Here is a 22,862-nt window from a genome sequence, read left to right as displayed (position 1 = left end):
TAAGTTAGTCATCCAAGTTAAAAACTCAGAAAAAGATGTTTTTAAAAAAGAAATACTAAGGGCAGAAACAAAACAGAAAACAATACACAGGCGTCAGGTAAAAAAAAAAAAAAAGAAACTGACAAACTTTTGACAAGACTATCAAGAAAACAGAGAGGCTTAAATACACAGTATTAGGGGAAAGAAGTGACATATGTACAAACGTAGCCAAGATCGGAAACACTGTAAGGAGAAGTTATTGACAATGTATGCCAATAAATTTTAAAATTTAGATGAAATAAAGAAATTCTTAGAAAAGTGACTATCAAAATTGACTATGAAGAAAAGAAAAAGTCATATTCCTCAATTTAATGCACAAGGGCCAGGCGCGGTGGCTCACACCTGTAACCCCAGCACTTTGGGAGGCTCAGGTGGACAGATCACCTGAGGTGAGGAGTTGGAGACCAGCCTGGGCAACATGGCAAAACCCTGTCTCTACTACAAATATTAAAAAATAGCCAGGTGTGGTGACAGGTGCCTATAATCCCAGCTACTCAGGAGGCTGAGGCAGGAGAATCGCTTGAACCCAGGAGGCGGAGGTTGCAGTGAGCTGAGATCACGCCACTGAACTCCAGCCTAGGCGACAAAGCAAGACTCTGTCAAAAAAAACAAACAAAGCATGCAATACCCATCTACAACAGAAACACTGAAGAGTAGATACGAACTTCATTAATCTTATAAAAATATTTACAAAAACTCTATACACCATGTCCATTCTGGAAACACTAAACGTATCATCACAGTCATCCTGAGAGCAGCAGTGAAGAGCACTCCATAGGACACGTCAGGCCAAGGCTTCCACACACTGTAGATCCTCAGAACAACCCTGGTTATCCCATTTACAACTGAGAAAAACACCACGGAGAGCTTAGACAACCTGACCGAGGCCATGGGGTCAGTAGGCAACAAACATTAGGTTTGAACCATGCAATTATGACTCAACACTCTAACACTCTGCCTTTCTACCGAAAGTGTTCCCCTTCAAAGCAAGAAAAAGCCAAAGTTGTCCACCACTAGCATGAACTCAACACTGTACTGAAAGTCCCACCAAGCACAAAATGGCAAGAAAAGGTAGTATAAAAGGAATAAGGATTATAAAGGAAAAACTCTTTCTTTAGAGAAGTATACAAAGACTTTGCATACAAGACTGTATGCAAAGAATTAATGAACAGAGTTCAGAAAAGTTGGCTGGGTGCGGTGGCTCAAGCCTGTAATCCCAGCACTTTGGGAGGCCGAGACGGGCGGATCGCGAGGTCAGGAGATCGAGACCATCCTGGCTAACACAGTGAAACCCCGCCTCTACTAAAAAATACAAAAAACTAGCCGGGTGCGGTGGCGGGCGCCTGTAGTCCCGGCTATTCGGGAGGCTGAGGCAGGAGAATGGCGTAAACCCGGGAGGCGGAGCTTGCAGTGAGCTGAGATCAGGCCTGGGCGACAGAGTGAGACTCCGTCTCAAAAAAAAAAAAAAGAAAAGTTGCTGAGTATAAGAGAAACAAAATCGACTGCACTGACACGTATCAGCAATATATTTAAAATATAATTTTAGAAAATATACCACTTGGCACAACTTTTAAGAATATATAGTACCTAGAATTAAATTTAACAAAAGAGACACAATCATCAAATTTCATGGAAAGCTATTTAGGAAGACCTAGCTGAACGGAGAACTATATTTTCACCATAGACTGGAAAGGCTGAACTTCATAAAGATGGCAATTCTCACAAAGCATCCATTAATACAATTAAATTCTAATCAAAATTCCCAATAGGTTTTTCTGTGAAGCTTGATGAGCTGCTTCTAGCACGGATCTGAAATAGCCGCCAAACAGACAAGATCCTCCCAACGCAGAGCAAGGCAGAGAACCTACCTGACCAGACATCGAGAACTATTATAAAGCTGCAGTAAGAAAGACAGTGTGGCATCAGTACAGACTGGCACAAGTTTTCCAATAAAAGAATAAAGATCCCAGAAAGAGCCGTGCATAAAAGGAAACTTGTTTTATGTCTGAGCTGGCATTGAAGATCAGTGGGGAAAAGATCGGCTTTTCAATATGACTTTCCAAACATATATTTGGGGGAAAAAAGGGAAACTGCACTCATTTCACAATGTAAGAGTAAAGCAGAAAAATTCTAGATGATATATCCTTGTGAACAAGACTGACAAATTCAACTACAGTAAGTCCTCACTAAACATCATCAATAGGTTGGTTCTTGGAAATTGCAACTATGAGCAAAATGATGTATAGCTGATCGGTGGACAACCTGGGTTGGAACTGTGAGGGTCCTCTATCCACAGCAGGACCCACCCCTCCCCTTCCCCCTACCCCACTACCTTCTTATCCTACGCAACGTGAAGATGACGAGGATGAAGACCTTTATAATCATCCACTTCCACTTCATAGTAAATGTATTTTCTCTTCTTTATTTTTTAACAACATTTTCTTTTCTCTAGCTTATTTTGTTGTAAGAATACAGTACATAATATTAAATATACATAACATATAAAATAGGCCAGGCACAATGGGTCACACCTGTAAACCCAGCACTTTGTGAAGCCAAGACTGGAGGCTCACTTGAGCCCAGGAGTTTGGGACTAGCCTGAGCAACACGGTGAAATCCCATATCTACAAAAAACACAAAAATCAGGTGGGCATGGTAGCGTGCACCTGTAGTCCCAGCTACTCGGGAGCTGAGGTGGAAGGATCGTCTGAGTCCAAGTCAAGGCTGCAGTGAGCTGTGGTCCGCCACTCACTCCAGCCTGGGTGTCAGAGTGAGACTGTGTCTCAAAAAAAAAAAAAAGAAAAGAAAAAGAAAAAAAAACACATAAAATAAGTGTTCATCAACTGTTTCATATTATTGATAAGGCTTCCAGTCAACAGTCAGCTGTTAGTACGTTTCGGAGGAGTCAACAGCTATATGCAAATTTTCAACAGTGCAGGTGGCGGGGGCGGGCTGGCACTCTTAATCCCCACATTGCTCAATGGTCAACTGCATAACAAACCGATGTTTTTTCCTCATGGCTATAATAAAACAACATTAATGTAACGCCATTTCACTTCAAGTTGCAGTTTCCAGGAACTCATTGACAACATGAAATGAGGACTTTATGTATGCTGAAATTAAGAACACCTTTCATCAAAAGGTACTGCAAAGAATGAAAAGACACACCACTAACTGGGAAAATATCACTGCAACACAGAACTGACCAAGAATTCATGTCCAGAATATATAAAGACCATCACCAACAAGTCAATACGGAAAGAAAACACCAAACTGAGCCAAAATGAACAAAGGAAGAAACATGAAAAGATGCTTCACTTCATCAGTTATTAGAGAAGTGCAACTTAAAACCACAAGGAGATACCACTTTTTATCCCCAGAGTGGCAGACAATACCAAGAGTTCCTGAGATGTGTGACAGCAATGAAAGAATAGCAATAAAATTAAATATATATAATTCATTTTTTAAAAAAGAGTTCCTACCTGAGATGTGAAGTTTGGCACACCCACTCTAAACAACAGTTACTCTCCTGCCCCTGATCACAGGCAAGCCACTCATGCACACGTGCCTGGGGAACAGGAGAATGCTCACAGCAAACACAGGGAACCAGGTGAATGGCCAATAACAGCACAAAACATAGTCAGTGACATATTTACAAAAAAAATACTGCCTGGCAAAGACAATGAATGCACTGACAGCAACACATAACACTGCGGCTGAACTCAGGACACACAGGCTGAGTAGAGACAGCAAGCCCGTCAGGCTGTGGTGGGATTCGTTCATACGAAGCTCTCACACATGCAAGACCAACAGTACATTCAGGGAGACACATGCAGGTGGCAGGGAAAAAAAACAGTCAGAGCAGAGTCCTACACACAACCCCGGAGGGCCAGGATCTCCAGGTCAGGAGAGAGAGCAGCAGGAGGCACACAGGGACTGTTTTCCATAAAACAGGCACTGCTGCCTCAATGTATTATTATTCACATCTCACACGTTTTAAATGTTTCTTTGCACCTACTGAATGTTTAATAAGGTAGCAACAGCCTACCTTCCTTGGCTAAATTAGAAAGTTCTGTTTGGTGGTCCACAACGCCTTCGTTTGCTTCCTCCTCTTCAATTGTTTCCTCTTCGTCGTCCACTAAAATGGTTATCAGCGAGCGTCACTGAGAGGCAACACCACTTGCATGGCTGTTACTCATTATACACCATAAGGCTTTGAAATTATTTTGCATAGCTATTAAAGAAATTGAAACTGAGCTTTTAAACTTCTCAGGTTAAATTTGGAAATGATCATTTAATTAAATGAGCAGAAAACTGGAAGCGTATTTCCCCTTCCATTTCAGGCTGTGAATGACAGCCCTGGTTTTTCCACACATGGCAGACCTTCTTCAGGCCAACATATGGAATGCTGTCAACCCTCCTACCTTCCTGCAGAGCCCCACTGTGGAAAGCCCACAAGCATGCCATCCGGGATCACTGTGAACTCATCATCGCCATCGCCCATCTCATGAGGCCCAGCCACATCAGCCTGACACTATCCTTGGCTCTCCTGTCCTCCACAATCACCAGCTCAAGCCCGCTCCGCTCTCTTCAGCCCTCCAGCCCTGAACCTCACACCTCACTCGCCATAGAGATCTTGGCTCCTGGCAGAGAAAAGAGCAGCAACCAGCATCCCCACAGCCAAACTCCCTCTGTCCACGGATCCTCTCCCCACCTGGGGGCCTGCACCGTCTCTCCTCTCAGCTGGCTCTTAACTTTTCTTCTCACAATCTAACATAACATCTCTCCCTTCCCACCATCGAAACTCCTCATTTCTTCACTACAAGACCCCCACTGCCCACCAAGAAGGCCTAGGCACCTGACCCCAACCACACAAGTCACTGGGCCTCCGGGTGCTGCCTTTTCTGACTGTACTCGACACCCTGGCGGCTCACGACAGGCCTGGCCATCTCCTCTTCTTGGAAACGCCTTCTGCCATTCCTTCTGCCTTCTGATCACTTGGTTTCCAGAGTGGAGAGCTTTGGAAAAGAAAAGTGGGCCGGGCGCGGTGGCTCAAGCCTGTAATCCCAGCACTTTGGGAGGCCGAGACGGGTGGATCACGAGGTCAGAAGATCGAGACCATCCTGGCGAACACGGTGAAACCCCGTCTCTACTAAAAAAAAAAAAAATACAAAAAACTAGCCGGGCGAGATGGTGGGCGCCTGTAGTCCCAGTTACTTGGGAGGCTGAGGCAGGAGAATGGCGTAAACCCGGGAGGCGGAGCTTGCAGTGAGCTGAGATCCGGCCACTGCACTCCAGCCCGGGCGACAGAGCGAGACTCCGTCTCAAAAAAAAAAAAAAAAAAAAAGAAAAGTGAAGAAGACCTCGGGCGGTTAATTTGGCCTTCTCTGAGTTATCCTAAGACATCTTTAGGCATTAAATAGAAGCCAAATAAAGGTCTGTTTCAATACAGTTGAGCACCACATAACGACGTTTCTGCCAACAACGGACCGCATATGCAATGGGACCCTGTAAGACTGTAATACTGTATCTTTATGTTAGCTTATCTATGTCAAGATATGTTTAGATGCACAAATACCACTATATTCCAATTACCCACAGTATTCAGGAGAGTCACGTGTGTGTAGGTTTGTAGCCGGCGGCACAGGCTGCACCATCTAGGTTTGAGTACTCTGTACGTTCACGTAACAACAAAATTGCCCAGCAATGCATCTCTCAGAATATATACCCGTTGTTAAGAAACACATGACTGTACACAAATGTGCTCCTGAGAATGTGAGAAAATAAGGAAAGTGGAGATGTCAATCTACATAAAGCCAACCGCAGGTACCAGAGTACAGGCCAGAGAAAAGGTGTTCTTCATGAAGAAATGACCTAATCCTTTTCCAGGTAACAAGAAAGACACAAACCTACGGTACTCAGTTGTGCTTCTCTTGTTGTCTGAAAGGCCAGGGTTCAATCCATCCCCAGTGCAGGATGGTATTATCTAGAATTCAGCACCAGGCCAGGTGTGGTGGCTGACACCTTTAATCCCAGTACTTTGGGAGGCTGAGGCAGGTGGATCACCTGAGGTCAGGAGTTTGAGACCAGCCTGGCCAACATGGTGAAACTCTGTCTCTACTAAAAATACAAAAATTAGCTGCATAGTGATCCGTGACTGTAGTCTCAGCTACTCCAGAGGCTGAGGCAAGAGAATCGCTTGGCAGGGGCCTGAAAATGCCACCACGATGCCGTGCCAGTGCTGGGCCATGTGCCCGCAGGCTCCTCACTCATCTGCCACATTGCTGTTTCGTTTCTGTCATATGCAGCAGACCTGAATACCGCCAGTTTCATGCCAACAATCTGGTCAAACTCCCTATTGACTTCCAAATAAAAATCAATACATACCAAAGATCAATCTTCAAAAATTTGGAAAAGTTAACACACTTCACCAAATCAAGCCAATAAACCCACCCTGATGCTGATCAAAGAGCCGAAGGAGAAACTGCAGGCCTCACCTGGCACCTGACAGGAACCGCCACACAAACACCCAAGAAAGTTTCTCCAGCCTCTCTACTCCTGCTCTCCACTCTGTCTCTAAAAATCCACTCTAGTCCTGAGGACTTCTGTACGCAATCCACATGGGTTTGGAAATAGGTCGTGGCCGGGACTGTCCCCAGCTCACACACCCAGTGCTCAGGTATCTGTTCTCATCTGAACGAGGTGCCAACATCTAAAATTCACATGAGTTTCTCCTGAAATCCCAATGGCTGGCAACCATGGGTCTACCACAGGACATACCAGGGCCACTTCTCGAGGACAGGAAAAAGCTTGGCCCTGTGCCACAGAAGCATGGGGCCCCAACACTCTCCAAGATGCACCCAAGTTTCCAAACCTCACAAAAGCAGATACAACCATGTTGCTCCAGAAAACATCCCAAGTGCTCTAGAGATACCAAAAAGTACTCTATACACTGGGAGACATCTGGATAAATACAAAAGTTGAACTTTCCAACCAGCTGAAGATGACAAGACTAAACCCCAAGTCGCCACAGCTCTGTGTGATCTCATCAGCAGCGCTGCAGACAACAAAGATGGCACTGAGGGGGAACAGACCTTCGTCATCAGTCAAAGATATGCTAGCTTTTCTTTTTCTTCCAGATATTCCTGAATCCTGAAAGAAAGAAAGAAAAACCACAAGCATGAGATCCAAACACTCAGAATGGGAAACCAAGACAGAAGTGTCCATGGGACAGCGGAAAGCCCCAGGGCAAGCCTGCTGGGCCACCCTTAGCCTCCATCTGGGGTCGGGTCAGGGCAGGGCAGTCAGGGAGCAAGGACATGATCAATGCTCACTGTGTTCAGCTGTCACTGCCAAATTAACAACGCACGTGAGACCAAGGCTATAAAGCACCAGTATATTTTCAAAGTAGACTGAGTCTATAATGAAAGGGATTAATAGGCCGGGCGCAGTGGCTCATGCCTGTAATCCTAGCACTTTGGGAGGCCAAGGCGGACGGAATGCCTGAGCTCAAGAGTTTGAGACCAGCCTGGGCAACGTGGTGAAACCCCATCTCTACAAAAATACAAAAAAAAAAAAAAAAAATTAGCCGGGCGTGGCAGTGTGCGCCTGTAGTCCCAGCTACTCGGGAGACTGAGGCGGGAGAACTGCTTGAACCTGGGAGGCGGAGCTTGCAGTGAGCTGAGATCATGCCACTTCACTCCAGCCTGGGCGACAGAGACTCCGTCTCAAAAAAAAAAAAGAAAGGGGAGTAATAGTCACAGCCTATAAATTCCTCTGGATGAGAATGAAAAGGCCCACTCCACTGGAGTGGCTTCCACTCCTCACACACAGTACAGCCACAACCCCAAACTTACCAGAGAACACAGTACAGTGACAACCCCAAACTTACCAGAGAACACAGTACAGCGACAACCCCAAACTTACCAGAGAACTTTCCTGGAATGCATCAAATCCTTTAGGTCTCAATTCTTTCCCTAGAGAGACAAGAAGCACAGTTCATTCCCAAGACCCCCCATGCTTGGCGAGGGCGCCTCTGCTTTCCAGGCAGGGTCCTGCTGCCTCCACCCACGTGCAGGGAAAGGAGGGACACGTTGAGTTCTGCCTCTTCCTCCTCATCACACAGGGCAGTGGTTTTTACTATCTTGTGGCTCTATGCCTTTCAGCAGCAGCCACCTCTCAGCCTCAGGTTCCTCATCAATAACGGGGAAACACAGTGCCCACCCTCCTGGGGGCATCCTCAGAGGCAAACGAAACAGTGAATGCTGCCGCCACTGGTGCTGCGCATATCCTAAGTGGAGGGGCACATAACAAGTGGAGGCAGCTGCTGAAGAAATATCAAAGGAAGAACGACATGGAGGCGTCACCCAGCCAGGCACCCAGGGATCCTCCTGCATGGCAAATGCCTCAAGGAGCTCCTCACTCACTGTCCAGGGACTGAACCCCAGTTCTGTGTCCCAGAGTTTATCAACTTGGGGGTGCTGACTCACACCAGCACATCTCAAAAGCACTGAAGCATAAAACTAGGATGGCCACACAAAGAGAAATGTAACAATCAGGCAGCTGGCTGATGAGCAGATGTCCTCTGTGGGAAGCCACAGTGCCAGGAGACTGCCTGCTGAGAAAAGAATCCGAACAAAGTACCACCCAAGCAGTGGTAAGCCTTTTTATAAAGGGTCATACCTCTCCTGGAAAGTTTCTGTAAATTTAAGGCTTTCTTCCTTTTTTCTTCTAATTCTACTTGTAGTTTTATTTCCACAACCTAAATGCAAAGGATTAAATGAATAAGGACGTTACTAAGGATGGGAATTACAGACATTCTGCATACAAAACACTAACACACATAAGCAGAGTCTAAAAACAGTGTTTTCCAGCCTCGTCAGTTTGGTGCTTTTTCATTTATTTCATACTAACTACATCCTGCCCAGGTTCTATTAGGTGGTGAGATAAGAATTAAAATTTCAAAAAAGGAAAGCGAGCGACCAAGCGGCCGCTCTAGAAGTAACCATGGTGGTGACTTACGCTAACCCTGAAACAACAACGCCCAGAGGCCCTCCACGGCATGAAGCACCTCAGAGGGCGGCCACAGTTGAAGTGCATCAACCGTGCAAGACAGACGGAGGCATGAGCAGCTCATTCAAAGGCCAACGAGCAACAGTCCAGGAGAGTGCACACATTGCCGGCTCTGGCGCTCGAAAGCTTCCTAAGCAAGGTACTAAGCTCTGGTCTCGGGAAGCAGCCTCACCAGCTCCGACAGGCTAACTCTTAGGACCCCATGAAAACTGCGGCACTCGCCTGTTCGATATTCGACCAAAAGCACTCTATCTCGCGGGCCGTGGCGGCGGCTATCCGCCTCAGTCTGCTCTGCTCTTCCTTCTTCCCCCTTTCTTCACGGAGCTGCTTCTCCTCATGATGGCGCACCACAGTTCTAACGAGCTGGTGAATAAAAGTGCAAGAATTGTATGTTTTACTCTATGTCATGTTGGGAAAAAAAGGATATGTAACTTTTTAAAAATCTTCTCAGGCTAAAATTTATACAATTCACTGCCATATACATTCTTGTATGCTCTTAAGGTGGATTAGGAGAAATAGGACTACCAGCAAAAACCACTAACAATATTTTGCTTGACTTTTCTAGAAAGTGTTTTTATTTTTTTCACTAAATACACATTATTTTTCTCAAAACTAGAATACCATATTGTGCTATAATCTTCCTTCCCTGTTTAATAGATGATTAACATCTCTCCATGCAATAAACATGAGTCAGCATCTCATTTCATGAATGCTGCACCAGTTACAGAAATTATTGGGCTGGGATAATTCACATTTTTAAAGCTTTTGCTTTAAATTGTCAAACTGCTTTCTAAAAGTTTAGACACTCCACATACCCACCAACAGAACCTCAAATAGGTAGAGAGAATTAAGATGAGAAAAGCTCCAGAGCCCTGAGAGCACAATGGCTGTAACCCCCACGCCTGTTCTAGCGATGGAAATGTGCTCAACCACCACCCGGACTCTGCGCACACGCCGTGCTCCCACTCAGCCTCCAGCGGGGCTCACTGTTGTCAATACAGGCCCTGATCAGGGTGGGCTGGTCTGCGGCCTCTCCCTGTATACCCCAGCGAGAGGCAGGAGGCACAGGGAGGGGCAGGCCTGGCTGCAGGTGCATCACTCAGCTGTTGCGAGATGGCCCTGGCCTGCGCCCTGTAGGTCCTGCACTGCTCTTCAGCCAACACCACCAGCTCCCACTCCAGCCCATCAGCCAGCCCCCATCCATCCAGCCTGACATCCACATGTCCAGCCTGGCATCTACACATGTCTGGCCCCCTGCCCTGTCCAGCCTGGTGTCCACCATGTTCAGGACTATCTTTGTGGAAAGGCTGGTTTAAGGAAGAATCTGGGTTTTTCTGAAATGCCTATGAATCTGACTTGAGACCCCTGACCCTCAGAACCCCACAGTTCTCACCCTGTGGTCTCAGCTTTTCTCTGCCTAACCAACATGAAGAGAGCAAGGGGAGAATTCAGGGTAGGGAGTGGACAAGGCAGGGGACAGAGCACGAGGCCACAGCCTTAAGAGTACAGAAAATATGAACAAGGACCCTACAGCCCAAGAAACAGAGGCGGCGACACGGTAACAAGGAAGACAAAGAAGGGCCACGGCTGTTCACACAGTGAAAGTACAGCTGCTTCCCACTGAAGCCTGGGGTTTCTAGAAATCAACCACTTGTTCTCACTTTTCTAGTGTTAGCAGTAGGGCCTCCAGAGTCTTCCAAGGACTCTGCACCTGCTTTGGCAACAGTTAGGAGAAAATAAATTCTCAGCCGAAACTAAAGAGAAAGCTAGACCAGAAGCCCAGGAGGAAGAGCAGGAGGTGGTGCGGCCAGGCAGGACAGCCTGGGACAGCCCCTTGCTGCCCCTTGACTGACACCAGGGGCCTTCTAACTCTCAGCCTCTCGGCTCCGTGAACAGCCCCAGCCACCAGCCTGGACCTGTGGCACTGGAGATATCCTAACTCCAACTGGCAGGCAAAGCCAGGCAACAAAAGGAAGCTAAATCCACACCAGTGCAGAAGTGCGGGAGCACAGGCTTGATTCCAACAATGCATGCTGGGCTCTGAAGACACCACCTCAGACTTAATTAGACGGCACAGTTATTCTCCAAACAACAGGGAAGTCTCCTTCCCAGACTTCACAAGTCAAGGTCTTCAGAGTGAGTCTGCCAGCACGGTGGTTCACGCCTGCAATCCCAGCACTCCAGGAAGCTGAAGCGAGCAATCGCTTGAGCCCAGGATTCAAGACCCGTCTGGGTAATGTGGCAAAAAACACAAAAATTAGCTGGGCATTCCAGCCTGGACAACAGAGCGAGACCCTGTCTGAAAAAAAATAAGAAAAAAAAGTGGGTCTGGAGTCCTGCCCACCATTTACAGCACCGCAAACTCGAGCTCCCACCAACGCACACAGCACAGCAGCTCCACACATTCCAACCCACCTTCTTCGCAGCGGCCACCTTCCACCTCCTCTCCTGGGCAAAGTCTGTGGCCATCCACTGCATCTCCTCCAGCAGATAGTCCCAGTGGGCCTTGGGCCGTGGGGCCTCCTGCAGCTTCGGTAGACGCCTCTGGGACCACAGACCTGCTTTCCTCAGCTCCGCGACGCGCTGATGCACCTGGTTCTCCTGCAGGTGATATACGGGGGATGGTGGGGTCGGCATGTGATGAGTGTGTTCCACCAACTCACACACCAGAAATCTGAAGCCCTATTATGTAAAAGGCTCAGTCAGGCACTAGGAAGACAGAAAGCTCAAGGTCCCAGTTTAATATCAAAGGTAAGACTCAAACACAAAGGTCAAAGTGGTTCTAGGAGAAGTCGAGGAGCGTGTGACCTTTCCAGGAGCCTTAAAAGAAGCTGGAGCAACTGTCCTGCCCCAGCTCTATAAAACAGACTAAAACTTTAAAACCTTACGTTTCTACCAAAGTGCTTACAAGGGAAACCATAGGATGCCTGGAATTTGCTTCTAAATAATCTGGAAGGGAGTGGAATAAACGAAATGAGACTAGCTGCATATTGATCACTGTGATAAAATCAGATAATGGGGAACATGGGGTTTGTAACACTCTATTTTGATACACGATTCTTTTAATTCCCCTAATGAAGTTGAACAAAATAAATGCTTAGTCATCCAACCCAAAGTAAGTGCTAAGGGCTGGGTAGTGACTCTCAAAGACAGGGCTGCAGACCAGTGGCTGCAGGGACCTCACAGCCTGCAGGGCCCCAGCGTTCAAGCTTGTCCCTCTCAGCCTGACTCCTACACATGACCTCTCCCACCCTCGTCTACTGCCCGTATGAAAGCAGCCCAAGACTGCAGGTTTTATCACAAAAACACAGACTTCCTCCATGAGTCTGCTTCCAACAGAAAAGGCTAACCCTTGGTTTTCATCTTGTCTCTACTGATTCCCAAGCCATGTTGAATTGACCAGGCATTCAGTTTTACCCTATCACATTCTTGACAATTAAAACTAAATGTGCTTCACCGACTAGAGTACATTTTACAACTTTCTTAAGCATGCTTACCAGCGTTATCTGTTCTGTCAGCGTATCCTGAGAACTGTCTTGGGACGAGGTGGCATTCTGAGCAGGACTCTGTGGTTTGGTGGGGGCAGATGCCGCCACCCCTGGGGTCCGGGAAGTGACTGGAGACAGTGCCTTGTTGGTTGCTGAGGAGGGTCTATTTATTGGCGAGGACCGAGCAGGTGAGGGTCCTGGGCCGGAGCCACTCACAGGTGCCAGGGACGAGGTAGAAGAGGTGGGCAGAGGCCGTGGGCAGGGCGGGGCAGGGTCCACAGGGAGCCTTGTCGATGCCACCGTCTAAAGGGCAGAGCACAAGTGGAGCAAGGTGAAGAAAAGATGTCAGGGCAGCCCACGGTGCCAAATACCAGAGCACCCACAGCATCAGAGACGCACACTGCCAGTACCTTCCACTCCACGACAATGCACGCAAACAAATCACATCACATCCACGGCCCAACACTAATGTGTCCACAAACAAATAATACATCCTTCTACTTCCACAAAACCAAACAGGAGTTTTCATCATGAACTATCTTTAGGCCATGCCCAGTGGCTCATGCCTGTGATTCCAACACTTTGGGAGGTTGAAGTGGGAGGATCGCTTGAGCCCAGGAGTCTGAGATGAGCCTGGGCGACGAAGTAGGACCCCATCTCTACAAAAAAATTTAAAAATTAGCCAGGTGTGGTGGTGTGCACCTTTGGTTGCAGCTACACGGGAGGCTGAGGTGGGAGGATTGCTTGAGCCTGAGAGGTTGAGGCTGCAGTGAGTCATGTTTGTGCCACTATACTCCAGCCTGGGCAACAAAGCAAGACCCTGTCTCAAGAAAATATAACGTAACGTAACATAACGTAACGTAACGTAACATAACATAACATACAAATTCAGTGTGCCTCTCTCATGGCAGATGGGCTAAAAGGGTTAAAAAATTCTCCTCCGGCCAGGCACAGTGACTCACATCTGCAATCCCAGCACTTCTGGAAGCCGAGGTGGGTGGATCACCTGAGGTCAGGAGTTCGAGACCAGCCTGACCAACATGGAGAACCCTCATCTCTACTAAAACTACAAAATTAGCCAGGCATGGTGGCGCATGCCTATAATCCCAGCTACTCAGGAGGCTGAGGCAGGAGAATTGCTTGAACCCAAGAGGTGGAGGTTGTGGTGAGCTGAGATCGCGTCATTCCGCTCCAGCCTGGGGAACAAGAGCAAAACTCTGTCTCAAAAAAAAAAGTCCTCCTCTTCGCACCACCTCAACAACAGACTGAATTAAATTCACAGAGAACTGTTGCTGGCGATAGAGAGCAGGGATGATGAGCTGAGTGCAGATTCATACAAGATTCAGCCCGTTCAAAAGCTGAAGGGAGACAAAGAACCGCTAGAACACACTCTGAGTGACTGTCCCATGGCATGGGTTTCTTTTCTTCACAGCTGCAGCACTGTCCCCCGGCTGGCCACAGGCTTTTGGAAATGAAGCTTTATTAGAGCACAGCCACATCCACTTATGTGCTGTCTGTGCGTGGCTGTGTCTTCACTTCCGCCACAGAAACTGAACAGTCCGCAAAGCCAGAACATTTATTACCTGGCCCTTGACTGAGAAGTGTGCCCATCCTGCTCAACCTAGAAGTAACAGGTTCCTACAGACTTTGTAAAGGCTTCTTTAAAATCATTTTCCAGGCTGGGTGTAGTGGCTCACGCCTATAACTCCAGCATTATGGGAGGCCAAGGAGGGTGGATTAGTTGAGATCAGCAGTTTGAGACCAGCTTGGCCAACATGGCAAAAGCTCATCTCTACTAAAAAGTAAAAAAAAAAAAAAAAAAAAAATAGTTGCCTAAGCATGCACAAGATATTACATGCATTGTAAAATGATCAGTAAATGATTTCCTGTACCGTTGTTCTTAAGGAGATAATATAAAGTCATTTAGAGAGCTAAATTGTGAAATACATCATTTCTCTGCTGGGAAAAAAAAAAAAAAAAAACTAGTAGGGCATGGTGGCGCACACCTGTAGTCCCAGCTATTCAGGAGGCTGAGGCAGAAGTGTTTGAACCCAGGAGGCAGAGGTTGCAGTGAGCCAAGATCGCGCCACTGCACTCCACCCTGAGGGACAGAGTGAGACTCTGACTCAAAAAAAAAAAAGATAAGATAAAATAAAATCATTTTCCACAGCTGATTTTTTCAGTAATTACAGGCAGGTAAATTAAATCTAAGAAAAACCACAGAGCTGCTTTAAGTCAGTATGTGGCTTGATGTGAAGAAGTGTTCAAAATAGAATAATTTCCACAAAAACCTAAAGCAAGCAATGTAAGGCCTAGAAGAGCTGAGTGCCCCGACATGTGTCGCCTTTCTCAGAGTGGGTGCACTAGAGTTCACTGCAGACTTGCACAAAAGGCTCCCAAGCACAGCCCCACCAGTCACTGGCTTTTCTGGCCTCCATTTTTTTAAATCTATAAAATGGAGATAATAAACATTCTACATCATAACGTTGTCAGGTAAAGGAAATAAATAATGCCAATAAATCGCTCATCACAGTGCTTGACACCACACCTCACAAGTGATGAGTAAGTGATAGCTATTATCGTTACTATTATTTCATCATTATATACTTAAGACTTTGCCATAAATCTCAAACATAAAGAACCTGCAGGCCGGGTGCAGTGGCTCAGGCCTGTAATCCCAGCACTTTGGGAGGCCAAAGCTGGCGGATCACCTGAGGTCGGGAGTTCAAGACCAGCCTAACAAATACGGAGAAACCTCGTCTCTACTAAAAACGCAAAACTAGCCGGCATGGAGGCACATGCCTGTAATCCTAGCTACTAGGGAGCTGAGGCAGGAGAATCGCTTGAACCCAGGAGGCGGAGGTTGTGGTGAGCCGAGATCGGGCCATTGCACTCCAGCCTGGGTAACAAGAGCGAAACTCCGTCTAAAAAAAAAAAAAAGAAAAGAAAACTTTTAGCTTGAGCAGCATGGCGAAATCCCATCTCTACAACAATACAAAAATCAGCCAGGTGTAGTGGTGTGTGCCTGTAGTCCCAGCTATTCAGGGGGCAGAGGCAGGAGGAACATCTAAGCCCAGGAAGTAGAGGCTGCAGTGAGCAGAGATTGTCCCACTGCATTCCAGCCTGGGTGACAGAGCCAGAACCTGTTTCAAAACAAACAAAAACCCTGAACTCAAAGCCCACCTAGGAAATTCCTTTGTTAGTGAGGAAGAGGGTAAAAGGGAAGACTCTGCAGTGGGCTCCCCACGCCCTGACGTGCATCAAACAGAACTAAGAGGGCTGAGAGCCCTCCCCGGCCTCCCTGTCAGTGCCCTGTTGACAGCTGGCATCCAGGCTGTGGCATTTCGCTACTCCTTAGAAACCAAAACCAGTTTACTGTGGACATTCCAAAACCGCACTGGGTAAAATTCACCAGTGGGGGAGGAGGGGCATTTTAACTACCTGAAACATGTATCAAGCTGGCTCATTAACACCTTACACACGTGTATCAAGCTGGATCAGTAACGCCTTACACACGTGTATCAAGCTGGCTCATTAACGCCTTACACACGTGTATCAAGCTGGATCATTAACGTCTTACACACGTGTATCAAGCTGGATCAGTAACACCTTACACACGTGTATCAAGCTGGATCAGTAACGCCTTACACACGTTTGCAGAGCATAGAGCATCCTAAAAGCAGCAAAGCAGGCACCCAGGGAGCACGTCTGGTGGGTGGTGTGCAGCATAGTTTTGCACTCACATGGAGCTAAGGTCAAGCCCCGCTCGTCACTTCATCGCCATGTAACTTGGGGCCAGCCCCAGAACCTCTGAGTATTTGTCTCCACACTAGTAGAATGGGTCGCTGCCACCTACCTGAGAGTTGCTGGGCAGATCATAAGGGATAACTGACACTATGCCCTTCACACAACATGTGGGTGAGTAAGCAGGGGCCCACGGTACTAAGAGTGACAATAATAACAGTTGTCTCTTATTATTATTATTATTTTTTTTTTTTGAGAGGGAGTCTCACTCTGTCACCCAGGCTGGAGTACAATGGTGCGATCTCAGCTCACTGCAACCTTTACCTCCCGGGTTCAAGTGATTCTCCTGCCTAAGCCTTTGAAGTAGCTTGGACTACAGGCACGTGCCACCACACCTGGCTAATTTTTGTATTTTTAGTAGAGACAGGGTTTCACCATGTTGGCCGGGTTGGTCTCGAACTCCTGAGCTCAGGTGATCCACCCACCTCAGCCTCCCAAAGTGCTGGGATTACAGGCGTGAGTCACCAAACCTGGCCCCGTTCTCTATTACTTTAATAAAGATAATATCATAGAGCCAAATAAAACTATAGTGCAAGTACTGAATTAACTAATTGTTCTAAATTGGGGGAGCAAGCTGCTAAGAGAAAATATACAAATTACAGTGTGACACCCTGTCTAACACCCAGGCAGTCCATTTTCTTTTTTTCCTGTATCTTTTCTCATACCTGTGGCAGGGAGGAAAGCTGAGAGGGCTGCACCTGCACCTTCCCAGGCGTGGGAACGTGGAGGGCCAGCGGTGCAGGCTGCGAGGGAGGGATGGGGAGTTGGCTGCTGGGGGGTGCAGGGATGGGAACATTGGGCTGCTGAGTCTTCACTGGGATTTGGAGCTGTGTCTGGGCCTCCACTGCTTGTGGCTGCTGTGCAAACTGCAGCGCAGAGGAGAGGGCTGCAGTGGGAACACTGGCTGGGGGCAGTCTCCCGGGCAGCTGCGGCAGTGGGGTGTGCAAGCTGGCGGCGTTCTGCACGGGAGGCCCCGTGGAGGGGTCATACTGCTGCTGACTCTGCCTCTGTCCAGTGAGCTGCGCGGCCTGCGGCGTGGGGGGCATTCCTCCTGCAAAATAAGAAAAGCACCAAGAGCACTGATTCCCAAGTGTGGCAGCTTCTACCAGTGAGTCACAAGGAAACATGTCTGACACCCCGGTGCTTATCCAAGACCTACCACACTCACACAAGAAGTCGGCCACAACTGAGCACACACAAAAGGAAAGAGAGGCGCTTGACCTTTGCAAGTCAGCATCAAGCAAAACAAGCACCAGATCACCACAGGCCATCCCCACAACGCGGCAATTAGGAAAAACACAGGAGTAAAAATTGTTGAAAGACACTATGATAAAGCGACATGTGGCTCCCATTAGTGTGGCAAGAACATGTCTCCAGGGGCTTTGCATATGATATGGACTGGGACTCAGAGAAGTATCTCAATTTCAGGCACCCCACTGCAAACACGCTACCTCCACTGCCCAAGTTTGAGTCTGGTGCTGGTTTCTGGAACCGCAGTGTACCACCTGCTCCTGAGTGGGGAGCTGGCTCTGCTGCTGGGCCTTACCTTGTGCGGTCGGCATTAGCTGCTGGAGAGGAACGCCTGCGTCCGCCCCCGGGTGCTGGAAAACTACCCCTTGGTGACCCACTTCAAGGCGAGGCCTCTTAGACTGCTCTAGAATAATTTTCAAAAAAGGTGCAGTTTGATGTAAAAATAAAACCAGAAAAGTAGTAGAAAAAAACATGTGTGTTTTTATCATCTTTGAACAGGGAGGCCTTTCTATACATTAACTAAAATCCAGAAGCCATAAAAGATAAGGCTGATAAATACAATTTCTCATTAAAATGTTGCCAATATAAGAAAAAGCTTCATAACAAGGCCAGGGACAAGCAACAACCCAAGAGGCAACACTGCAACGCGTGCGACGGACAGAGTTGGACTCGCTCAGCACTTGGAAAGCACAAGCACGCGAGGAGCACCACAAGCACACAGACGAGAGCGTGGAGAGCGAGTAGTGGGGCAGACTCACAGATGCCCAGCACACAGGGAATGAGGCTGCACAGTGTGCTCAAAACTAAAGAAATCCAAATCAGAACAAGGATTTTTTCACCCATCAGAGCAATGAGGATTAAATGGCTTATACCTAACAAAACGATCAAAATGTGAAAGAACCAGCCATTGTTGATGGCAGTGAAAACTGGCCCTGTCCTTTTGGTGGGCAACTGAGCACCATCATTACCTAACTACACCTGCGCTTTGATGTAGCAATTTCATTTCCAGGCATTTTTCCTTTAGATATATTGACAGACAGTCGGGTGCGGTGGCTCACGCCTACAATCTCAGAACTTTGGGAGGCTGAGGTGAGAAGACTTGAGCCCAGGAGTTCGAGACCAGCCTGGGCAACATAGTGGGACCCTGACTGTAGCCAAAATGCAAAAAGGCTTGCATGGAGCCAGGCGTGGTGGCGGCGCCTGTAGTCCCAGCTACTCAGGAGGCTGAGGCACAAGATTTGCTCGAGGCTGAAGTGAGCCATGATGATGCCATTGCACTCCGGCCTGGGTGAGCCAGACCCTATCTCAAAAAATAAGGAGATACACAGACTGATAAACATGTAGGGAAAAAAAAAACATGAGACTACATGTTCAATCCTCAGTTCACTGTAACAGATAAAATGTGGCACTAACAGATGAACACTGACAAGGATCTGACTGATAAAGAACCAACCATCCCCATGATGAAACAGCACGTGGCACTAAGAGAGGGGTTATGACTTGAAGAGATGGCCTTTTCAGTTAATATTCTTAGACATAACAACATACATACAATCTGATCGCATCTGAACTTTTTCAAAGTATCACATATGTAACAATGCTTGTGTATGGAGAGGAAGGTCTGTGAGAGAGAATATGCGAAACATTAACAGTGGTTACTGCTGTGGCTGGGGAGTGGGCAGGTACCAAGCCAGAGGCAGGCTTAAGTGACACTCTACTGAACTGTTGAAGTCTTTTATATAAAAATGTATTAAGTTTATTATTTGAAAAAAATCAGCTTAAAAATATGACAACTTCAGAAAGCAGATGATTTTGTGTTGAGCTACACTGTGGTGACTCAAGAGCCTACAAATGCATACAGAAAATCAATATGTAATATACCTGCTCAACTGAAAAAGTCCTCACCTCAAGACACAGAAAAATTCACATAAATATTGTTCAGCTGAAAATCACCATAAGAGAGGTTAATTTTCCAAGTAGGAAGAAATCAAGTTCAGCAACTACTCTTCAGAAACTCATGGCAACTGTACCTCGGCAGCCCAAGAAGAGGGGGGCATTCCAAAGGCCACGCTAGCTGTGCCCTGACATACCTGCCATACCTGTGGAGGGCATCGCCTGCTGCCTCTTAAACAGGTCCGTCTCTACTGTGCTTCCGGCCCCTGCTACCAGGCTCCCTGCGAGGGCTTGCTGCTGGGAAAAAAGATGAAAACATGAAGGCCATTACAAAAATAAACTCAAACCATCATAATTATCCCAAACATCGACCTCATTCCTTTTTAATAACATAAATGTTATCTACCCCGTGTCTTTAAATATACATATGTAATGTATATTTATGTATAATAAACAATTTAAAGTTCTAACTTACCTCTGGAGGAAAAAAGACTTGTAAAAGACTTATTATTCTAGTTTTAATGGAATTTCAAATCAATGCAAACCTACAGTCCTTGGGAAACTAACTAGCTTTGCATACTGGATGATAACAAAAGGCCTAATGCTGGGAAACATGAGTTTCAGTTCTGAGACAAAGCTCAGCCGACCCGTCAGTCACACTGCCCAGCATAACTTCACATCCAAAAACACCAAATAATAAAAAGGTTAAATTGCCTTTCTACTGGAAAATGACACTAAAACCCCAATTAATAACTATCTAATTAACTTAGATTTTGTTTGTTTGTTTTTGAGACAGAGTCTCACTCTGTTGCCCAGGCTGGAGTGCAGTGGTGCAACCTCGGCTCAGTGCAACCTCTGCCTCCCAGGTTCAAGCCATTCTCCTGCCTCAGTCTCCTGAGTAGCTGGGACTACAGGCGCCTGCCACCACGCCCGGCTAATTTTTTGCATTTTTAGTAGAGACAGAGTTTCATTGTGTTAGCCAGGATGGTCTTGATCTCCTGACCTCATGATCCACCCGCCTTGGCCTCCTAAAGTGCTGGGATTACAGGCGTGAGCCACCGCACCCAGCCAACTTAGATCTTTAAAATGATATTTTTATAGTTAGCACCCTACTTGAGACATACATACGTGAGATATATAGAGATATAAATAGACAGATGTTATTTAAAATGTTTAAAGTGAAAAAAAGCCATCACCAGGCGTGGTGGCTTACGCCTGTAATCCCAACATTCTGGAAGGCTGAGGTGGGAGGATTGCTTAAGGTCAGGAGTTCAAAACCAACCTGGGCAACACGACGAGATCCTGTCTCTACAAAAATATAAAAATTAAAATATTAGCCAGGCATGGTGGCACACGCCTGTACTCCTAGCTACTCAGGAGTCTTGAGCCCAGGAGTTTGAAGCTACAGTGATCTAGGACTATGTCACTGCACTCTGCATTCCAGCCTGGACAACAAAGTAAGACCCCATCTTTAAAAAAAATAAAATGAAAGAAGCCAATCTGAAAAGGTGACATGCTACATGATCCTAACTCTATGATGTCTTGGAAAAAGCAAAACTATAGAGACAACAAAAAGATGAGTGGTTGCCAGGTGCAAAGTAGCAGAGAGGAGGTAAACAGGCAGAGCACGGGAAATTTTTAGAGCAGTGAAACTATAGTACTATGCTAATGACAAGGCACTGAAGGCTCACCAAGGGCAACAAACGTACCGTCTGGAGGGGGACACGGATATAAAGGAGGCTGTGCACATGGGGTTGGGGGCAACGGGGTATGTAAAAAAATTTCTGTTCTTTCCTCTCAATTCTGCCATGAACCTAAAACTGCTTTTAAAAAATCATGGTTTTTAAAAGTTTACATGGAAAGCTACTGGCATGTTCTCCTACGAAGACAGAAACCAGCCAACTCTTGGTCAGCACAGACTCAACCCTAACCCTCTTCCATCTGGTCACCATCCTCGCAATTAAAGTAAATGCTAAGAACTTAATTACTAGTTACTAAGAACTTAAATCACTAAAAAATATTCATTCTACTTAGTGAGACATTTTAAACGTAAAAGTTACAGATACCTAAACAAAGTAACTGTTCAGTGAGAGGGAGCTGTTTGAACCAACTGCCACACAAGGCCCACCACGCAGCCACCACCAGCCATGCCAGAGACTCTGTACGCACATGGGGAGAGGCTTAGGAAGAGTTACTAAAAGGAAAAATCAGCCCCAATACAGCATATGTAAGAGGAAGGCACTGCCATTTACATTTAACCAAGATGGAAAAGGAAAGACAACGAAAGGGACAGAGGGGATGGACAAAGAGAGGGCGGAAAGAAAGGAAAGAATGCTTTGAAAACAATGGCCTGGCAGTGCTCACCTCTGGGGCAGCATTACAGATGACACGATTTGTGTGTGTGTGCGTTTCTAAATTTCCCAAATGTTCTATAATGAGCATGTATGACTAATCAAAAGAAAAGAATATTTTTTAATTTAACAAAACTTGATAAAGGGCTCTTTGTCCAGAAATGGCCAAGTACTTCCTATCGGGTCAAACATAATCCAGGTAACAAGGCCGGGCGCGGTGGCTCGCGCCTGTAATCCCAGCACTTCGGGAGGTGGAGGTGGGTGGATCACAAGGTCAGGAGATCAAGATCACAGTGAAATCCTGTCTCTACTAAAAATACAAAAAAAAAAAAAAAAAAATTAGCCGGGTGCGGTGGCGGGCGCCTATAGTCCCAGCTACCCAAGAGGCTGAGGCAGGAAAATGGCGTGAACCCGGGAGGCGGAGCTTGCAGTGAGCTGAGATTGCACCACTGCACTCCAGCCTGGCGACAGAGCAAGACTCCATCTCAAAAAAATAAAATAAAATAAAATAAACATAATCCACGTAAACATAAACTCTAGATGAAACACAAAAAAATATGAAAAGGTAGGCCAGTGATACAGGAGGGGAAATGATACTTGCAAGAAGGGAATGGAACATGGTAAGGTTTCCAGTTTCATGGCATTTGGCATGAGGGCAGCCCCAGCCTGTGCTCTACGGAGCAGCTCAAACCTAAAGACACATAGCATCTCACGGGCTTGAACAAGAGGACAAAGAGCAGGAGACAGTTGGAAAAGGAGGCCCCATATTCTCTCCCTAACCTCCACCTAAACCATGTACACAAAAACAGAATCCAAGCGAAGGCCCAAGTACTGAACTGAGTTTTCAGGTGCCTCCCGTCACAAAGGAGAAAGAGTTTGCAGGTTTTTGTTGGTGTTGTTTGGCGTTTTGTTTTTTTGTTTTTGTTTTTGTTTTTTTGAGACGGAGTCTCACTCTGTCGTCCAG

The 22,862-nt window shown here is 46.6% G+C and overlaps 1 protein-coding gene across 2 annotated transcripts in view; it reads right to left on the bottom strand.

The window, feature by feature from the left end:
- Window positions 1-22,862, bottom strand: part of EP400 (E1A binding protein p400) — a 135,045-nt gene that overhangs the window by 79,966 nt on the left and 32,217 nt on the right. Inside the window, exons 4-13 of one of the 2 annotated variants that reach the window (XM_025401544.1) lie at window positions 19,754-19,841; window positions 17,950-18,057; window positions 17,069-17,454; window positions 12,609-12,902; window positions 11,527-11,712; window positions 9,334-9,474; window positions 8,722-8,800; window positions 7,966-8,015; window positions 7,134-7,191; window positions 4,088-4,177 (exon numbers count right to left, since the gene is read on the bottom strand). In XM_025401544.1, coding sequence (XP_025257329.1) covers window positions 4,088-4,177; window positions 7,134-7,191; window positions 7,966-8,015; window positions 8,722-8,800; window positions 9,334-9,474; window positions 11,527-11,712; window positions 12,609-12,902; window positions 17,069-17,454; window positions 17,950-18,057; window positions 19,754-19,841 — 1,480 coding nt within the window. Of the gene's footprint in view, window positions 1-4,087; window positions 4,178-7,133; window positions 7,192-7,965; window positions 8,016-8,721; window positions 8,801-9,333; window positions 9,475-11,526; window positions 11,713-12,608; window positions 12,903-17,068; window positions 17,455-17,949; window positions 18,058-19,744; window positions 19,845-22,862 lie in introns of both variants that reach the window. The other variant, XM_025401545.1, reaches the window with a different exon arrangement.

Source organism: Theropithecus gelada, chromosome 11 (genome assembly GCF_003255815.1).
Source record: "Theropithecus gelada isolate Dixy chromosome 11, Tgel_1.0, whole genome shotgun sequence".
In the NCBI taxonomy this organism is placed as follows: Eukaryota; Metazoa; Chordata; class Mammalia; order Primates; family Cercopithecidae; genus Theropithecus; species Theropithecus gelada.
This window is presented reverse-complemented; position numbering and strand designations above follow the sequence as displayed.